Source organism: Cydia pomonella, chromosome 13 (assembly GCF_033807575.1).
Source record: "Cydia pomonella isolate Wapato2018A chromosome 13, ilCydPomo1, whole genome shotgun sequence".
Taxonomy (NCBI): domain Eukaryota; kingdom Metazoa; phylum Arthropoda; class Insecta; order Lepidoptera; family Tortricidae; genus Cydia; species Cydia pomonella.
The window spans coordinates 16,908,634-16,930,284 of record NC_084715.1 but is presented as its reverse complement, the minus strand read 5'-3'; the positions used below and the strand labels follow the sequence as shown (position 1 = coordinate 16,930,284).

At 40.1% G+C, this 21,651-nt stretch overlaps 1 protein-coding gene across 1 annotated transcript in view; it reads left to right on the top strand.

Annotated features, from left to right (window-relative positions):
- The window catches only part of LOC133524426 (dynein regulatory complex subunit 2), a gene marked incomplete at its 5' end in the record, with an annotated part of 32,406 nt that extends 14,305 nt beyond the window's left edge, over positions 1-18,101 (top strand). Inside the window, 5 exons of the mRNA XM_061860427.1 lie at positions 760-957; positions 11,369-11,563; positions 14,475-14,624; positions 17,096-17,328; positions 17,921-18,101. Of these exons, the coding sequence (XP_061716411.1) occupies positions 760-957; positions 11,369-11,563; positions 14,475-14,624; positions 17,096-17,328; positions 17,921-18,065 (921 nt within the window). The remainder of the gene's footprint in view (positions 1-759; positions 958-11,368; positions 11,564-14,474; positions 14,625-17,095; positions 17,329-17,920) is intronic.
- Between the last annotated feature and the right edge of the window lie 3,550 nt (positions 18,102-21,651).

The following is a 21,651-nucleotide window of genomic DNA, read 5'->3' as shown; positions in this document are numbered from 1 at the left end:
AAACTACATCTAAATGTTATATAGAGCAACGCTGGAGACGTAATTTGAGACCGCGGCCGGCAAAACGTCCCACTTTGTCGCTTGCCGTAAGGACGAGATTTGCTTGAATCTTTATACGAATAACCTGACAAGGCATCTTTATGGCAATATTTATTTTAACCTGTATAGTATACACCGTGTTTTTTTTTATTTCCGTTAATTTCAAGGGTGAATCCCTGAGCTTAAATTAAGTAACTTTCTCAAAGACACCGGTATTCTAATTAACTCAATTTCGGAGATAATCAATATTTAATTTTTATCTTATAAGGCCCTTACGAGCGTGTACACTTGGCTTAGGGCCTGTTTACATATTGATTAGTGTTAAGTATGAGTTGCAACTAAACATTTGCTACTAAACGTAAATACTATCTCGGACGATTGATGTTCAAAATGACATTGATATGTCACAGTTTTCAATTGTTTCGTTGAGTTAAATGCAATGCCCGTGTTACAACAACGCTAATAACGCAACATTTAATTACTAATGCAACATTTAATTACTTACTTTTTATAAAAATACAAATAATAATGATAATAATAAATCTTTTTTTTTTATTTACTATGGCATATAGTTTCCTTAAACGTACTTACCGATACCCCGAAGTTAACGGAATTCAATAAAAACACGGTGTATAAGTAGGGTGTTCTTTTTATCAAACAAGGTCATATTTCCCCGCTTATTAAAACATAATATATGTCACGCCGTATGTATATTTCTAGCATGAAGAGGAGATAAGAAGCCTCTGCCGACCCAAGAAGCTGCAAATAGAAATGTACTGGAACCAACTCCGAGACGTGTACAACTCTTACTTGGAGAGGTTCAACCCCATTATGAGCCACTACCATAGCCTGAGGGAGAAGGATGATTTCTATCAGCAGGATATCGCAAAGAATGAGATACAAATACAACAAGCGTCGGTAAGAGATGGACTTTTTATTTCTCATGCTCTGAAAGTGGGTTGTTGTTGTTCCAAAAAATTTACTTTCAAGTATGTTTTTAGGGTTCCGTACCAAAAAGGTACAAAAGGAACCCTTATGGTGCTGTGACTAGCCATATGCCTATTTCGTAATATTGGCCTTGGTTTTATATTAAAACACATAGAAAATAATTAAAAACTACAGTACTCTTCGTTTGCATCTTTCATTCATGATTTCACTCCGTATTCTAACAATTACAACTTGAAGGACACGTTTCCGTATTTTACCATTTGTGATTTCGATTAAATACATAACACTCAGTAAATTTTCATTTTTTTATTATTTTAAAATGCTGCGAAGAATGATAATAATCAATTGAAGTTAACCCAGAATAAATGCATAATTATTGGTGTAATAAAGAACATTGAGTTACTAACTTAATAATAAACGTAAAATATTACAATACAGACGTTATTTTCAGAAAACAAAACTATAATACCTGAAGTTAAATAATAATGTTAGCATATTCATGCTTGATAGGTTTTGAAACGTTTCATTTTATCATTTTTTTGGTCTACTTAAACTGACTACCAAGCGAATCCTGTCGTTGTGTGCGTAAAAAACATTGTGTCGCTATTATGTCGCCAATATGTCGCTACTATGTCGCCGTTGTGTCGCTATTATGTCGCCGTTTGTCGCTATTATGTCGCCGTTATGTCGCCGTTATGTCGCTATTATGTCGCCGTTATGTCGCTATTATGTCGCCAATATGTCGCTATTATGTCGCCATTATGTCGCTATTATGTCGCTATTATGTCGCCAATATGTCGCTATTATGTCGCCATTATGTCGCCGTTATGTCGCCAATATGTCGCTATTATGTCGCCGTTATGTCGCTATTATGTCGCTATTATGTCGCCGTTATGTCGCCAATATGTCGCTATTATGTCGCCAATATGTCGCTATTATGTCGCCAATATGTCGCTATTATGTCGCTATTATGTCGCCATTATGTCGCCATTATGTCGCCGTTATGTCGCTGTTATGTCGCTATTATGTCGCCATTATGTCGCCGATATGTCGCTATTATGTCGCCGTTATGTCGCCATTATGTCGCTGTTATGTCGCTATTATGTCGCCATTGTGTCGCTATTATGTCGCTATTATGTCGCCGTTATGTCGCTGTTATGTCGCCGTTATGTCGCCGTTATGTCGCTGTTATGTCGCCGTTATGTCGCCGTTATGTCGCCGTTATGTCGCTATTATGTCGCCGTTATGTCGCTGTTATGTCGCTATTATGTCGCCGTTATGTCGCTATTATGTAGCCATTATGTCGCTAGTCGCCAATATGTCGCTGTTATGTCGCTATTATGTCGCTAGTCGCCGTTATGTCGCTGTTATGTCGCTACTAAAGTATATAAAAGGGCCGTAAAGTACGGAGGAGGGGCATTCATTCTTTGACCATCGGACTGGCGTTATCTCTGGCTTTGGGTAAGTAAAGTTTCTCTACTATTCCTTCTATTTGTTTGTGTTTGCTGGGAATTATCCTGGTAAATTTAAACTTGTGTAGCAACACATATTATGTATGTTTAAATCGTTTTTGTTGTCAATGTTAGTTGCCTGCGCGCCGCGCTTCCGCGCCGCGCGTTGTACCCAAAAGTAACGGTCCAATCTTCGGGCGCATTCGTGCGCGCTCGGTTTTCCTAGCCAACTCAGTCATATCCGATACTTGACGCCGGGAGGCTGCGCGCAGGCCGATCGCTCTCGCTTGCATTTTAATTACGTTTTATGTGTACTTTTCTGTATTTCTTCTTCTACGGTGTTCTGTGCTATTTTCTTTCTTCCGTACTGTACTGACTATCTTCTGTGGACTGTGTTTAACCTATAATAAACTTTATAAATGTTAAACTACAGCATATTATTTAATAGCCCCATAGCTACAAATTTGGTGACTTTCCGACGTTAGAACTGAGTGCAGTGCAGTGTTATAGTATCTGTGTGAACTTTGATCGCTATAATAAAGTGCGGAATAAGTTATCATGCCAACGACGGCAAGTGATACTAATACTACGTCTACTCCACCGGTTGTTAGTTTGCCGAGGACATTGGATTCGACCGTTAGTGCAGTTGGCGTTAAAGTTCCGCCATTTTGGGCCGAGGTTTAGGCTTTGTGGTTTGCCCAGTTGGAGGGACAGTTTAGTTTGGCGAATATTGTGTCCGACTCGACTAAGTTTTATCATGTCGTCAGCAACCTCGAGCATAAATATGCAGCGGAGGTCAAGGACATAATTACCAAGCCGCCGGCGACGGAAAAATACGACAAACTAAAATCTGAGCTAGTTTACCGATTGTCCGTGTCCAAGGACAAGCGAGTGGAGGAGTTGGTGTCTCAAGCTGAACTGGGTAATCGTAAGCCCTCGCAGTTTTTACGACACCTACGTGACCTGGCCGGTACCGACTTATCGGACGACTTTTTGCGCAGCATATGGGCTAAACGTTTACCGCCGCATGTGCAAACCGTTATTGCTACGATGTCAGATGCCAGTGTGGACAAGGTTGCCGCGCTGGCCGACCGAGTGAATGACATTGTGGTACACACACCTCACGTTGCGGAAGCTTCTGGGTCAGCTGTTCCTGTTCCCGTGCCGTCATCTGCACCGAGCCCTATGGAGGAACGTCTCAACCGCCGTATAGATGACCTTGTGCGACAAGTAGCTGCCTTAACGACTGGAAATTCCCGTGGGCGAGCTACATCGCGCTCGCGCTCCAGGGGACGTCTCAGCTCTCGCTCAAGGAGTCGCGCGGGGGACAACGGCAGATGCTGGTACCATGACAGATTCGGTCCCCGTGCAACTAAGTGTCGCGCGCCGTGCAGCTGGACCGAGGGAAATGCCAGCGGCGGTCACTAATGACGACGAGTGATTGCCAGGTTTCCCCAGGTCGTCTCTTCGTCACCGATAAGAACACTAAACTGACATTTTTAGTAGATAGTGGTTCTGATCTTTGTGTTTTTCCTTTTACTTCTGTAAATCCTCAGTACCGCACTAAAGATAAATACCAATTGTTTGCTGCTAATGGTACCCCTATACCTACTTATGGCTCAATTAGTCTTACGCTTGATTTTGGCTTACGCCGTGCTTTTCATTGGCGTTTTATTTTGGCCGAAGTGACAAAGCCTATTATCGGCGTAGATTTTTTAGCTTTCTATAATCTGGTAATAGATGTAAGGCATAAACGGCTTATAGATTATTGTACTCTGCTTACTGCTCGTGCTTATTCAGCCTCTTCTTGCTCTGTGAGCAGCATTAAGTCGATTGCAGGTACAACGGCGTATCACGAAATACTGCAGCAGTTTCCTGAAATTACGAGACCTGTGGGTGACCCGACGGAGCGAACCGTGAAGCACAATACGGTTCACTATATCCGTACCACCCCTGGTCCGCCGGTGTACTGTCGTCCTAGACGGTTGGACGCAGAGCGGCTCAAAATAGCCAAGCAGGAGTTCGACGATATGGTGCGTACAGGTATAGCACGTCGCTCCGATAGCCCCTGGTCGTCGCCTCTTCACATGGTCCCCAAAAAGAACAACGGCTGGCGGCCTTGCGGCGACTATCGCGCATTGAACGCCCGCACCATACCAGATAGGTATCCTGTTAGGCATCTTGCCGATTTCTCGCACAACTTACACGGCTGTCAGATTTTTAGCACATTGGACCTGGTTCGTGCCTACAACCAGATTCCGGTGTTTAAGGATGACATTGCTAAAACAGCCATCACGACGCCGTTTGGGTTGTTCGAGTTCAGCTTTATGGGGTTCGGGTTACGCAATGCCGCGCAGACTTTCCAGCGGTTCATTGACGAGATCCTCGGTGACCTGGAATTCTGCTTCCCGTATTTAGACGACATTCTCGTGGCATCTTCTTGCGCGACCGAGCATGAGAGGCACCTTAGGCAAGTATTCGAGCGACTGCGTGAGCATGGTGTTCTAATAAACACCGCGAAGTGCGTATTTGGTGAAGCTGAGGTTACATTCCTTGGTCATCGCATCTCCAGCTCAGGTACGTCACCCTTGCCTGAGAAGGTGAAGGCCGTCATGGACTTCCCTCGCCCCACCAACATCAAGGCACTCCGTCGTTTCTTGGGCATGCTGAATTTTTATCGGCGTTTTCTACCACACGCAGCCCAGAAACAGGCACCGCTAAATGGGTTGTTGGTCGGTCATCACTGCAAGAGCTCTGCTAAGATTGAGTGGAATGCTGACCTCAACGCAGCTTTCGAGGCTTGCAAGGCGAGTCTAGGTGAGGCTACACTTCTTGTCCATCCACGTCCGAATGCTGATCTGGCTCTGGTCAGTGACGCCTCTGACATAGCGATCGGTGGTGTGATACAACAATTGGTAGATAACACGTGGGAACCACTGGGTTTTTTCTCGCGTAAGCTGAACCCAGCCCAGCGCAAGTACAGCCCGTACGACCGCGAGTTACTCGCAATTTACGAGTCTGTCAAGTACTTTCGGCATATGCTGGAGCTGAAGCCGTTCAGAATCTACACCGATCACAAACCAATCGTGTATGCCTTTAGCAAACCCTTGGACAAGTGCTCACCTCGCCAGTTTCGGTACTTGGATTTCCTTGCGCAGTTTTCCACCGACATCCGCCACATAGCAGGTGAGGAGAACGTGGTCGCCGACGCACTCTCTCGTCCTGTCGATGCAATCAGCGGCAAGGCCATTGACTACTATGCGTTAGCTTCTGCTCAGGAACGCGATGCTGAGTTCCAGCAGTTGCTAAAGACCGGATCGTCATTGCAGCTTAAAAGGTTGGTTGTTCCTGGTACGGCTGGTGACGCTGCAGTTTATTGTGACACATCTGGACCAATGGCTCGTCCCTATCTGACTCCCCAGTTCCGTCGACAAGCTTTCGACTCGATACATGGACTTAGTCATCCTAGCGCTAAGGCTACGACGAAGCTTGTAGCTCAGCGATATGTCTGGCCTGGGGTAAATAAAGACTGCCACAATTGGTCTAGAGCTTGTCAACACTGCCAGCGATGCAAAGTGTCAAGGCATGTGCACTCGCCTATAATGTCGTTTGCGACCGAGACAGAGCGTTTTGCACACGTGCACATTGACCTGGTCGGTCCGTTGCCGTTTTCACAGGGTTTCCAGTACTGCCTGACGGCATTGGACCGCTTTACAAGGTGGCCTGAGGTGATGCCAATTTCTGACATTAAAGCAGAAACCGTCACTCAAGCATTTTTCTCCGGGTGGGTGTCGCGATTCGGATGCCCCAAGCGTATAACAACGGATAGGGGGAGGCAGTTTATTTCCGAGACTTTCCGGCGCTTGGCGAAGTCCATCGGAGCTGAGCACATACAGACGACTGCCTACCACCCTGCAGCGAATGGCATGCTGGAGCGATTCCATAGACAGATGAAGGCTGCCATTAAATGCCATGCGAGCGAGGATTGGGTTGAAGTCCTGCCTCTGGTTCTTTTAGGAATCAGGACGGCATGGAAGGACGATTTAGCCGCTTCCACCGCGGAATATGTGTACGGCCAGCAACTGCGCTTGCCAGGGGATTTCTTTGAATCCTCGGGTCAAGATGCGCCAGTTGACTACACAGACTTCCTCTCTCGCTTGCAGCTTATAATGCGCAAATTACAGCCTTCACCAGTGGTTCGCCATGGTTCGCGTAAAGTTTTTGTTCATAAAGACCTGACTACGTCCACGCATGTGTTTCTACGTAACGATGCCGTGCGAAAGCCCCTGCAACCTACGTATACTGGGCCTTATCAGGTAGTTGAACGGGGAGACAAGTTTTTCAAGATTCTTATTAAAGGTAAGCCAAATAATGTCTCCATCGACCGGCTCAAGCCCGCGTACATGCTAAGCGAACCCGATCCTAGTCCAGCTTCTGATCAGCAGCTCGTAGCGCCACAACCAGCAAAGACTGAACGCAGAACTCGTTCAGGACGTGTTGTACGTTTTCCTAGCTACTTGTAATCGACCTAAAGGTCTCCGAAGGGGCTGATGTAGCAACACATATTATGTATGTTTAAATCGTTTTTGTTGTCAATGTTAGTTGCCTGCGCGCCGCGCTTCCGCGCCGCGCGTTGTACCCAAAAGTAACGGTCCAATCTTCGGGCGCATTCGTGCGCGCTCGGTTTTCCTAGCCAACTCAGTCATATCCGATACTTGACGCCGGGAGGCTGCGCGCAGGCCGATCGCTCTCGCTTGCATTTTAATTACGTTTTATGTGTACTTTTCTGTATTTCTTCTTCTACGGTGTTCTGTGCTATTTTCTTTCTTCCGTACTGTACTGACTATCTTCTGTGGACTGTGTTTAACCTATAATAAACTTTATAAATGTTAAACTACAGCATATTATTTAATAGCCCCATAGCTACACTTGTAAATTGTGTCTATGTTTGGCATTGCGGGGACAATGTTGTCGTAATGCTAAGCTTAGGCTATGGTGGAGATTCTTTACTTCCTTATCTGTGTTACTATATTTTGTTATTTTATTACCTTTCTATGAGGTTAGTTTGTTATTTTATAAAGCCAGATCACTGTTTGGACTAACAGTTTGTCCATCTAATCAGCTGCTCCCTAACGGTGACAAACTGCAGCTGTTTAGAAGTCTTTTGCTCCAAGTTGAGAGGACTTGGCGTCTCTTCTTTACCAACATAAGAGGCGAGCATACTCTCCTTAGTCTCAAAGTCCAGCTGTTAGATGAATGTGAGGGCATCACGTGCGTGCCATTGAGAGTAATCTCGGCTCACTGAAGTCTGCAGTAATTGAGGCTAGGTCTCGTATTAAATATATTTATATATTTCGGTGCTCTGGCTCATGTTAGTGCTGGTCACGGGAGAGCTTCTGTCATGATTGGTAACAAACACAGATAAAGTTTTAGTCATGGCAGGGTATCCCATGTGGCTGGTACGGGTGTGTGTGCTAGTGTGCTGATTACCTATAGACATGCTAGGGCGGTCTATTCTCATCCACCGTGCCCACGTGGCGATGAGGAGGGGGCCAATCACACAGACACTAGGGTTTGCTATACCTCGGTTTTGTCGGCCGAATGCTTACAGCTTAGACTTAGGGATACACTTGTGTATGTTCCAAATCACTAGATCAATGGTAAGTACGATCTGTGTTCTGGACATACTAGATTAGGGTCTAAGGGTAGGAAAAGGGTAGATTCACACTCACTGTTATAGGGTCTCTCTTAGGTTTGATCTAGAAATTCGATTGGTTGGTGTATATATATATATCTTTCAAAAGGTTCTAACGACGTGAAGCTATGGTTTTATAACGTGTACTAATGATAATATTAGGGAAATACTGGTAATGGGTTATAATTACCTAAATCTTCCAGAATGTTACTCTGAGTGGAAAGTTGAGGGTTATCTGTAACATCTTATATCTATTTATTTTCATTTCTGGGTTTTTGGTGTAGAGACGAAGTACTGAGTATTGCAAACAGGTTCTAAGGTATTTATAAATTCGATTCTTAAATATCAAGTTGGGTTTAGGAACACAGACTATTCTGGGATTAAAGAATGGTTTGTTTTAGAGACCCTTTGGCAGGCGAGCGCAGTCCATTGGAATCTTTGAGTGGAATAATACTCACCTTGATAGTTCGATCTCATAAAGTACAGTAATGAGTTAAACTTGTACTTCGTTTATACATTTAAAAGGCCTAGGAATTCAGCCTACTTTTAGCTATGGGGACTGGGATAATGGCTTAGTAGCCTTAGCTTTTGGATATAAAAAGATAAGTAAATGGTGTCTGACGAATACTTATCGCTTCTCTTCGTCAGCCCCTAGGTTTGCATAGGGTTGCGAAGCGTTGGTCATAGCCCGTCTGGCTAATAAGATAGGATTAGGTGGCCCGATTGATATTGCTGATCGGAGTAAGAGTCTTCAGACCTGCATCTAACATTAGAGGCAGCACGTGTGATCCATTCACACCTCGTTTAGAAGATGATAGGATTGATAAGTAATAATATTTTATCTTATTATAAGTGTGTAAATGGGCTTAACCCAGGAGTGCTGCTTCAATGTTACCCCGAAGACTTAATAGGAGTAGCAGGATTTTAACAAATATATTTTTATATTTATATAATCATATATGCTGCAATACCTAAATATCTTTCTAATGAATTAATAAAAATATATTTTACATTACATCAAAAATCATTAATAATTTCTGTAACTTAAGGCTACTCCCGTCGTCTACGACCTTGCGCGTGAGGGCGGAGCCTATATCCTTGACCATGACACTGCTCATACCTTGTCGATTGTTATATATTTTCATTCTACTTATAAGGTGTCATATTTAATATAGAAAAGGTTTGGAATAACTTAGTCTTATGGTATTTTGCTGAAGGTTGAATCTTAATATAATATCCTATCGATTATTTCCTCTCAACATACTAAATTATTTAGTATAGTAAATTTCTGAGTCTTAACGTCTAGGTAATACTTAATCAGGTAGAAACAGAGTCCAAGATTTAGTTGTTACTCATTAAAGAATCTAGGGTACCGCGGTTCGCTTCGAGGGGTCCTAACCTTTAACTAGACGATCACTTGGCCAAATTATTGTTAAGGTAAAATTATTGTTGGGGTACATTTTAGGGGTAATTTTAAAGGTGGGATTGTTAACGATTAGGTTCAGTATTTTATTAGGTCCGGGGTTGAATAGATGGGGTAGATTTGGGGTATAGGTAGGGGAAGTTACAGTGCGACTCTAGCCGTCCGTCCGTCGGTCTGTCACAACGCTAAATATCTCGAGAATCACTTAAGCTGTCGATTTGAAATTTAGAATAGTTATGAACAACGCTAACATTGAAAGTATTATTATTTATTTTTATTTTTGTTAGCTATGTAAAATGCCCAATATGAAGAGGGCAAAATTTCAGTCTAGTGACTAGGTCAAGTGAGGTATCATAATATAATTAGTTAGACGATTTGCCGATAGATGGCGCTGTACACAATTATACTTAGTATAGGTACTTCTGATCAAAAGTGTGCCTTTATAGTAACGCGAGATAATTCAAAGTTTGTACGGAACCCTCGGTGCGCGAGTAAAACGAACTTGCACTTGACCGGTTCTTTTTTCGTTTATACCACAGAATATATTACGATTAGCAATTAAAATTTGATGTTAAATGGATTCTAATATGGATATGGATTCTTCCATTCTAATATTTTTACTTCCCATTCCATAAATCACGACATTTTTATTGAAAGCTTAGTTCATTAAAAGTTCCCTTAAGAAATACTATATAAGTTTATAATTGTCATGCTTTTTCAAATACACTATCATGTATTTTACTATTCTCGTGTACGAAATGAAAAATACAGTGTTTAACTCGGGTGAAAGGCACCATTTCAGTTTCGGATTATTGGAGCTCCCACTGTTTTCGAGCGCCAAACTACCTCGACAGAAATGCGTGCCTTTCATCCCTTGGTTTACAATCTACTATTATTATATAGTCGGTTTAGAAACATAAACTGTTAATTGCATAGGTACCTAATAAAATGATGCTACGGTACATTTTGAGTTTCCAAAACGTTCCGCTTCGATTTATGTAAGAATGTTCTATAATATTTATTTATTTATTTATTCGTTCGTTCGTTCGTTTGTTTGTTTGTTTGTTTGTTTGTTTATTTAATAATTTATTTATTTATTTATTTATTTATTTATTTATTTATTTATTTATTTACTTATTCAATTATTTATTTATTCATTTATTTATGTATTTATTTCTTTATTCATTAATTCATTAATTCTATTAATTTATTTATTTCTTCATTCATTCATTTTTGCTTTTATTTATTTGCCCACTGGCTATTGCAATAGTATTTTTCTACTCCAGCATTTTTTGTCGATTAAATGGCTGCCAGTGGTATCGAAATCAACTTCATAAGAAGCCCGGCAACGCGTGTCCTGGCGGGGCCCTTGTACGGCTTATCTAGGACCCTAAAACATTGTTCTTAGGAATATTCATACAATTATGAAGTTGATTTCAATACCTCTTATGAAGTTCATTTCAATACCACTGGCAGTCATTTTAATCGACAAATACAAGTACTGTAGGGCTAAGATGGTCGGCTCTTTATCATTTGTCACTATACCTGTCACGTTCTAACAAGTATGTAAGCGCGAAAGTGACGGGCATAGTGACAAGTGATAAAAATGGAACCGTGATACCGCCGCTGTAGGGCTAATATGGTCGGCTCTTTGTCATTTGTCACCATACCTGTCACGTTCTAACAAGTGTGTAAGCGCGAAAGTGACGGGCATAGTGACAGGTGATAAAAATGGAACCATGCTGCCACCGCTGTGTAGATAAAATAATGAATTCTGACTGTAATGACTGTATCCACCTAACATGTTTTCAGGATTTGATCTTAACGTTGCAAAAGGAATGGCTGAAGTCTACAAACACTATGGCCGCGAAGCTGAAAAGAATGTTTGCGCACAAAGAGGACTTAGCGAGAAAGTACTGGCAGATGAAGAGAGACGCAAAGACAGAAAGGAGCAGGACGGAAGAATATCTAGCAACGATGGTGGATGCCAGTCAAGACGCCACCAAAGTGCGTTTTCTTTGCTTATTTTATTTATTTCCGCTTAGGCACGTGCCAAGGTTCCATCGAGAGTAGCACAAGATGTTTTGGTTGTATCTGTTAAAATTCGACTGCAAGCTATTGTTTCAGCTTTGGGAGAATTCTTTCGTATGTTTATCACCCTGTAAACGCATTTCTCGTGAAATTTTGTGAGCAGGTTCTTGATGATTTCGACTTTCTTGTTTTATTTTAGAGTTAAACCGTTCGTCTCCGGACTTCTGAACACATTTAAAACTGCTTGAGCAGGCGGGGCCAGATACTTGTTGCGTATCGTCAACCGGGGTGAATAGGGATGACTGGGGTGAATAGGGACAACTTAAAATGTGATTTACCTGACAGTTTATTATAAAATAGCCACACAAATTGTATCATTCCATTTGTGTGCCTTTTTTTAAGAAATTATCACGTAAAACACATTTTAAGTTTTGTCTCTATTCACCCCAGCCATCCTTATTCACCCCGGCTGGCGGTATTTGCGTATATAGTTAAAAAATATATATATCTCCTTGCCTGAACTAAAAAATATGCTTTCAGTAATATTATCGTGCACAAACTGCTCGTTGTTCTCCCGGTAATGAGATTATGTTTTTAAATTTCTAATGGTCGCTCTTGTTTTTGACTCAACCTGTAGTTTCTCACACCCACACAAACAAATATAGTGGCGTATTCAAATTTGAACTTACACTTAGGAGCAAAACTGTCCCAATCTTCGAGCAACATCGTCCGAAGGTCCCCCCAATAGTAGCATATTAGTAGAATGTGGAGAAGTTGATGTCGATCAAGGAGAGGGGCACATGATTAATACATAACTAGGCATCGGAGTTTTTATCGCACGGTAAGATGTTAGCGAGCAATGGAGTCGACATTAGCAATAAAATTCAACTCATATTCATACTCATTCATGTATTTAATTTGATTATCAAGGACACAAGAACGTTGACGAGTTTATAAACAATCCATTAATTTTGTCTTTCAGTATATAAATATTACAATACAAATAATGATAATGAACTTTGTTTTTATAGTTAATTTTTTCTTCCTTTAATATACATATTGCTTTTTATGAAATTTCGTAATATAATCAATACAAAATATGGTCATTATTATTATTTGTAATATTTCTATATTCAAAGATAAAATTAAAGGATCGTTTATAAACTCGTCAACGTTCTTGTCCTTGATAATCAAATTAAATACATGAATGAGTATGAATATGAGTTGAATTTTATTGCTAATGTCGACTCCATTGCTCGCTAACGTCTTACCGTGCGATAAAACTCCGATGCTTATACATAACAGTACTCCTTGAAATGTACTTGGCATTTATGGTTATTTTGTAATTTCGAATCAAAAAGTAGAAAAAAAACACATTTTTAGGGTTCCGTACCCAAAGGGTCAAACGGAACCCTATTACTGAGACTCCGCTGTCCGTCCGTCCGTCTAACACCGCAGGCTGTATCTCATGAACCGTGATAGTTAGCCAGTTGAAATTTCTACAGATAACAAATACTAAAAACAGAATAAAATAGTACATTACGATACAAGTGCGAAAAATAGGAAATTCGAAACGAGTGGCGATAAATTAAAACACGACCGAAGGGAGTGTTTTAAATCGACACGAGTTGCGAATTACCTATTCGCACATGTATCGTACAACGTTTTACAGTACATATGGCCCTTTAAATGTTCGACACAGTAACATAATATGCTACTTCTCGCACTAGTGCTATAAAGTAGCCCCATATGTACTGTAATAAATATTTCTTTCCAATCTCGAGGTTCTCATCCAATCACCGAAGTTAAGCAACGTTGGGCGGGGTCAGTACTTGGATGGGTGACCGTTTTTATAGATAATGATACGGAACTCTTCCTGTGCCAGTCCGACTCGCACTTGACCGGTTTTTTTTTTAATATTTTTATTTCCTCCTATGGAAACTCCAAATAGGGAACCATATATAATTAAGAAATTCTGCCACTATAAAATCATCATGAAATTGTTTTAATGGGGCATATTTTTGAATTTTACTTTTAGGTGACTTATAGTTCGGTGCAAAAGTGTTTAATGGCACTTTAAGCCATAGAAAATGTCTGTTAATTCAATGTTAAAGACGATTGTTATTCTGCCATTACTAGAAAACTATGTTCACGATTTAAATAGTTGATACCTCATATTAGAGAGGCTAAATTTCTTAAATATGTAGGTATGGTTCCCTATTTGGAGTTTTGATAGGAGGAACTAGAAATATTGGAAAAAATAAAAATGTGTTTTCTTCTACTTTTCGATTCTAAATTACAAAATAACCGTAAATGCCAAGTACATCATATGTTAGGCCGATTTTTAGAAAATTTCAAGGAGTACTGTTATGTATTAACCATGTGCCCCTCCCCTTGATCGACATCAACTTCTCCACATTCTACTAATATGCTACTATTCGGATAGTTTTGCTCCTAAGTGTATTTATGGTCCACCCTATATTTAGATATTTACCTATACTTACAAAGTGGACCCAAGTCCAATTACTTTCAAACTGTTCTGTTTAAACTAAATTTATTTTTTTCATTTTTCTACCTTTACGTTTTGGGCATAAATATGAGTATAACATACTTGAAATAAATAGTTTAATTATTATTATTATTATAAGGCCGTTTTTTTTTCAGATTAAAAAATGTATAAACTCAAAAGTAGTGGTAACTTTTTCCTCCAAAATTAAATCTGAGTAACTATGCACTAAATGATACCATTTACATATTATTGTACCGCAATATTAGATATCATAGGAACCTTAATATTTCGGAAAAAAAGTTAGTTACCACTACTTTTGAGGTTAGAATAATTCTAATTTAAAAAAACGGGGTATAGTTACTCAAATATAAATTGCAGCGCCTCGAGGAAGTAAAAGAGAAGTTGGATAAAATAACGCAGATGGCAGAGATATGCCGCAAGTACGAGGTGGAGGGAGACAACGATGTGATGCAGAGCGAGTCAAGCGGGGAGATGCTGGAGTTTGAGAACCTGGACTGCGCTATGATCGTAAGTTCTAAACTTCTGCCTCTAAAATAACGCAGGTGGCAGAAATATGCCGCAAGTACGAGGTGGAGGGAGACAACGATGTGGTGCAGAGCAAGTCAGGCGGGGAGATACTGGAGTTTGAGAACCTGGACGGCGCTATGATCGTAAGTTCTAAACTTCTGCCTCTAAAATAACGCAGGTGGCAGAGATATGCCGCAAGTACGAGGTGGAGGGAGACAACGATGTGGTGCAGAGCAAGTCAGGCGGGGAGATACTGGAGTTTGAGAACCTGGACGACGCTATGATCGTAAGTTTTAAACTTCTGCCTCTAAAATAACGCAGGTGACAGAGATATGCCGCAAGTACGAGGTGGAGGGAGACAACGATGTGGTGCAGAGCAAGTCAGGCGGGGAGATGCTGGAGTTTGAGAACCTGGACGGGGCTATGAAAGTAGTTAAGTTCTTTTTAAAGGCACAATGATGATCTAAGTTCATTTTTTTCACATAAATTTGACCGTTCATTCAATTTGACCGTTCAAGGCAGTGTCTTACCTGAGCGAATAACTCGCGAACGCGAAGCGGCGCGGCGCGGGTGAATTCAATCCTTTGATACCTATGGAAGTGTCCTACGTGGGCGATCTCCGAATGCCGTTGGGCCGCCGCGCCGCGCGTAAGTCATCGCCCACGTAAGCAATACTTTGTCATCTTCTGGTCTAAAAATATTTTGAAGAAGACAGTCGAACAGAGTCTACAGGCTCTTTCGACGCTTTTAACTCTTGTGTTTGCACACATAGGTACTCCACTCCACTTTCAGAAGATCAGTAGAGCAGGAGTGTAGCTTTACCTTTCTGACTGCATGTATCCTAAGCGATGTACGTATATAAATTAGGGATGTCACGAATATTCGCATATGCATTCGCACATACGAATACTCGCATCATTTTAAACATTATTTTTTTCATTGATTCATAAACAATAATATATTGTGTTTGAATGATACATTATAAATTAAATAAATCATGCCTATTTACAATAAATTACAGTTTTACCATAATACCTAATAATCATAATACATAGCTTATTATTAAAACTAATTAAAATACATAGAACAATAAAATTAGAATATTTCAAAAACCAAACGTATCCATACTTAACATTGAATAACACTTAAAACTCATCAACACTATAGTATTTTTTTTTCAACAAATATACTTTTAGCTTCGATTTGAATTTCTTATGACACGTCATAGATTTATACTCGATAGACAACTTATTGAACAACTTCACTGCTTGAACTCTGTCAGTGTGCGACACAACCGCTAGTCGCGAGACTGCAATTGGAGGGTGTGTTTTTGTTCGTAGTCTTAGTTCCATTTCAGACTGTGACTCATAACACTCCCGATGCTTCACGACACTTGTCAAGAGAACTAAAATATAAAATTTGCATCGGCATTCACATTCGCATCAAATGAAGCGAATATTTTACGAATACGAATGTGCGCAGGTCGTATCCTGTCTCGTCTACTCACGTGTCGGCAGTGCGCGCAAACTGTTTTCAAGCAATGCAGTTTAACCAGTAGACAGCATTTTTCAATACTTTATAACATCCCGTTCTAAGGTAGCATATGGTTTATGTCCTAACAGATATTCTAATTAGGAATGATGACAACTACGTATTCCCTAACATTCGCATTCGGACATTCGCATACTGGACATTCGGATTCGCATTCGCCTTCGCGATGTTAAGAATGCGACATTCGTGACATCCCTGATACAAACACGAGAGTTCTTGGCCTGTGAACACAGTATCAATTTCACTTAAAGCCTGACCAGTAATATATGATCACGCGCCATATAGCGGAATTTAATTGAAACTAATTTTTTCCTACTAAACTAAACTGTCACCCTATACATGAGAATAACAGCGCCCTCTTGACAATGATCATATATTTCTGGTCGGCCTTTAGTAACTTGTCAAGAATGTCCGTGTGCGTGAACTTACTCCCAATAAATTGTTTTCATTTCTCATGCTCTGAAAGAGGGTCATCGTTGTTCTAAAAAGTGTGCAGAATGTGGTACGTTTCTGCGCTAGAGCATTTCACTTTCAATGTACGATTTTTTTTAGGATAAGCAATTGATATTTGGTTTTGAATGGATTCGCTAGACAATTTCAATTTCTGATATTTAAATTAAATCTGGATACTCCCCATTCCTTAAATAACGATATTTTTACCTAAATGGTTAATTGAAAGTACCTTCAAGAAAGGCTATAAAAAATTATACTTAATCATGTTTTAAAAAAAAAACATGTATTTTACTACTCGTATCCTCGCATTCGAAATGAAAAGAAGTGTTTAACTCGGGTTAAAGGCATAATTTCAGCCTCGAACTATTGGCGCTCTCACTGCGTTCGGGCGCTAAACCACCTCGGCGGAAATGAGTGCCTTTCATCCCTTGGTTAACAATCTACTATTATTAGGTATCTTGTTTTAGAATGAATATAAAGAATACAGTAAGATGGATAAATTGATGCTAAAAATTAACAAAGTGAAGTTGCAGACCATTTGCCTTAGAGCCGAGAAAAACAAACTGGCCAGCGAGAACGTGCAGCTCAAGCATTACATAAAAAGGTTCTTGACAGAGCTGGCCCTTAAGGGAACAAAGGCTAGGCCGCTTAGCGTGTCACAGCTGTCGAAGACGCAGAAGACAGATGCTGGGAAAGCCTTGTAAGTATACCTACCATATATTATGTAGGTTAACCGAATGGTCTATCACACGAAGGTTGGTTGACCATTATACTGATCACATCGCAAGCACTGACACCGAATATACGTATAGAGTTGAGTATTTTGTCGCGGCTGTCGTAGCCATCGCTTTTAGTTCGCAGCTACTACTTCGAAGCTAAATTAAGGACGCTAAGCACGAAGAATTTCCATTGACATTTTCTATCTCTATCGCATGCGCGTAATCATATTGCTGTCCCGCTCTCACAGAAACATTGATCACCGGCATCATGGGCGGGATAGAGACAGCAGATAGGATATGGCAAGGCAATGTAATAAAATTATCCTATATATCTTCCTAGCTATGTATCGCACATGCTAGCCTTGTCCTTTCCTAACTTTCTCTATCACATCACTCACTGTACTCCTCGACATGGTCTTCGGATACCTTGCACTGCCGGCGGCGGGGGTGGTAAGTTGTAGAGCCCGATTTTAGGTATAAGTACCATACCATCGCAGTCTTAAGTCAAGTAAGTCAACGTCGAAAATACAACTACAACAGTATTTTGATACTAATCATGCCCCAAAATTGCAGGAACCGTCCAGTAACATGCGTAGAAGGAGCCCTTTCGAACGCGGTCCTTCACGAAAAACGGATGAAGTTAGAGGCCCGGAAACAGAAGGAGTACGCTATACGCTCGTACCCCCGCGTCCAGTGCTGGATAGACAATGCTTCTTAACTACACCAGGGCTAATGTCTGTGCGGAAAGAGTAGAGTGTAGTAAGAGAAGAGTCGTGGAATGTACGGGAGCCCATACATTTGGGCTCCCGTACATTCCACGACTCTTTCCGCACAGTCTCTATAACCGCGACCATCGAAATTCGTAAATTTGTAGCATCTATCTCTGTCCTTCTAATTGCTCGAAATTGTGAACTTCGGTGTTCGCGGTCAGTCATCGAGGGGCTAAGATGGCCGCCCCTTTGTCGTCTGTCACCATGGCTGTAACGTAGTGTCACCATAGCCGCTCCATACAATAGAATTTACGCTCTGAGGTCCTACCGCGAACCACGTTGGACGTGTTATGCCTCTCTGTCGCACTTGTAAATTCGTACGTAAGTATAACAAGGACGCAACACGGTAGGCCCTCTGATTTTAAAACGACATTCTGAAATAAGTTTTACAAAACTGCTACTTGCTCTATTTTCTTTGTATAACAATTTTAGCAACAAAAACTGATACCAGAGGGCCTGCCGCGAACTATGTTCGACGTGTTGCCTCTGAGAAACCGCGAAATTTCAGTTGTGACATCATGACATCAAGCAGTAAAACATTATAGTGTAAGTAATTTTGCCCCAAACAAAACTTGTTTAACTTTGTCCCTATATGTAATTATTAATGTGAGTACCTATTATGTATATTACGTAAGTTAATTAATATTAAAGCCGCAATCAGCAGGTACATTACATTTAAACGAGTTATTTTATATGTTCCTGTAATGTAGGTAACCCTAATTAAATGCTTAATTATATTAAATTTCCTGTTTTCCCTGTTAGATTAGAATTCCAATACAATTAGGTACAGCTACGGACTTTAATTGTGGAGCCATTTAGGGTGTACTTTACATTGGACATTTCGTGCCGTTAGTATTGACAACCAAATAAGCCTAAACCAAACATTGAACCCTAAATAGATCAACCATTAAAGTCTGACTGTACTACCTACTTGTATCTATCAGAAATTACTAGGTTAACTCTATTTTAGCTGCCGCCATATTACGATCGATTGACGACCGGTCCGGCCGGTAGTGAGGACCCTGCCTAATATAATTATAATATGTGATCTTTGACACGGCGCGGATAGTCCGGCGGTTCCTCTCTCTGCGGCCCTGACCACCGGCAGCTTGGGCCCTGCCCCGCTGCTGGCGGCACCCTAGGTTAGGTTTTTATATGTATTATTTGTGTATAACTTTTTGTATTTTACTTTTATATCCATATTATAAAATCCTAGCCTAAGATGAAAGAAAAATAAAGAGAATAATAATAATAAATTCTTTATATTTTACTTTCATAATCATATTATAAAATGCCTAACCTAATACCCAAAATAAATAAAGAGAATAATAATAATAAATTCTTTATTTGCATAAAATACATAAGTATGGTACAACAAGGTGACCTTGGAAAGAAAGAAGCCGTTGGTCCCAGGTTCGATTCGAATCTTGGTAAGGGCATTTATTTGTATGATGAACACAGATATTTGTTCCTGAGCACACTGGAATTTCGCCTTATTTGCGGACACCTGTACGTTATACCTTCAACCTATAGATCCAGCGAAAAACTAAAACTTCTGTAAAGGAACCATGAGTTTTTTATGCTTGGTTAATTGAAGTTATGCTGACGTCACGAAAAACGTTTTTTATTTGTAAATTTCAAAATAATTGTATGATTTGTATAAATATATATACATTTTAAATAATAATACAATATCTAACTCCATACAAAGTTTAGACATTGTATCTACGATATTCACCGAGAAATCGTTTATTTTAATATTTTCACAAAATTTCTGTTTTCTCCGTATTCCTGTCGATTCCGCATTTTGATTTTAATTCCGAGCATGCTTGTGGCTTATAGTAGTTACTAATAACGTAATAACATACAATAAAAAGCAAATAATTAAACAGTGGGACTTAAAAACTATGGCATTTCTAAAGTTTCCATAGAATTTCCATGGAAATAGGGTTGTCAGATTTCAAATATGAATTTTATTTAATTATTATTCTTTATACAGGCTGTTAAGTAACACCGTAACGAAGACTTGTAGGGTGTATTATATTATGTAGGTAATATATAAGAAAGTATCAAGTGGAATTTTCCGTCGGAAAGTAAAAAAACATGACCTCCATACAAAATGATTAGCCGACCGAGGCAATCCGACGGTAAATTCGGCTGGATACTGACTCAGGATCATGCAGGGTGATCAAGATATTAAAATTTCTTCAGATACTAAAATAATATTTTCATCATCTTTGATTTCTGCAACTAAAAGGAAAAGCAAACGTCGTGTCTTACAGGGATCTAAAGAATTTGGCTGAGGACCGTGAAAACTGGCGTCCACTCCACCGACAAGAACCATGCTCTTAAATTAAGAGAGAGAGAGATTTCTGCTAAGCCCCCGTGATATAAAACATTTTCAGTTGACGGTTTCAAAAGCCAGAGAACTTTTTCAGGAATAACTAAATGCTCGTTTTGTTTTTGGTGACTGCTGAGTGTCATCATAGATAAGAATGGATCTAACGATTCTAAGGCGCGGTGAAGTTGGTCAAGTACAGTTGTTTTGCGGTTTAATTTTCGCGTATGGTGTTCCCTATCATAACGCCAGAATTTGTTACGGGATTCTGAAGCTTGCTTCATACCAATTGGCAACGGACTAGATTTTATTATTTGACTACCGCGAGCTAGTATTTTGTGAAGCGAAATGAAATGAAATTATTCTTGTTAAAAAAAATGAGGATTCAATTACCACTAAAAACAAATATATTTTTTTTTTGTAAAAAAACCTAAGTAACTTTCCCTTCTATTTATGATTATTTTTTTATCGACTTCGTTAGTAGATTTGACAGTCCTTTTATGATCCCATTTTATTACAATTGCAAAACCATAAATGAGAAACAAATAATGCATTTCTATGTTTCTATGGGGTTTTCTCGAGTTTTGGAATAACTCCATAACTAGACATAAAAAAAATATGGGGTCTTCTTACAAGTTTTAAGTCTTCGCTGGATCTATAAGAAGAAGGCCTTAAGTACAGGTGTCCGCAAATGAGAAATTTCAATGCGCTGAGTTATGGGTGTTTTCTATGTATATACGTTTCATCTATATACATATGCTTTGCTTAGTTTGGGGATAGGTTGATCTGTATAAGATTGTCCCCATGTCCCCAAATATAACAAAAAATTCCGCTTTAATTTTAAAGACGTTCTGTAAATTTCCTTGTATTACAATTTGCGTAATTTCGATGGGGCGGGGGCAACGTAGGTCGTAGCCATCCAGTCGACTCACTTGATAAACTGAAATGTCATATACTAAGAAAAAGTGACCAAGGCCTCCAGTGCCCCAAGCTGGAATCAAACCAGCGTCCTCTGCTATCCCCACAGGTGCCTGAGCCACTCGGCCACTGGGGTCACGGCGGCATTGGTCCATTTTTTCCAAGTATATGCATTTCTTACTGAAGGCTTACAGCGCCCCCTAGCCATACCTGACATTTATTTCAGTTTATAATTTATATAGTAGTGTTTCTACTTGAAATAAAAACAAATTAAAATA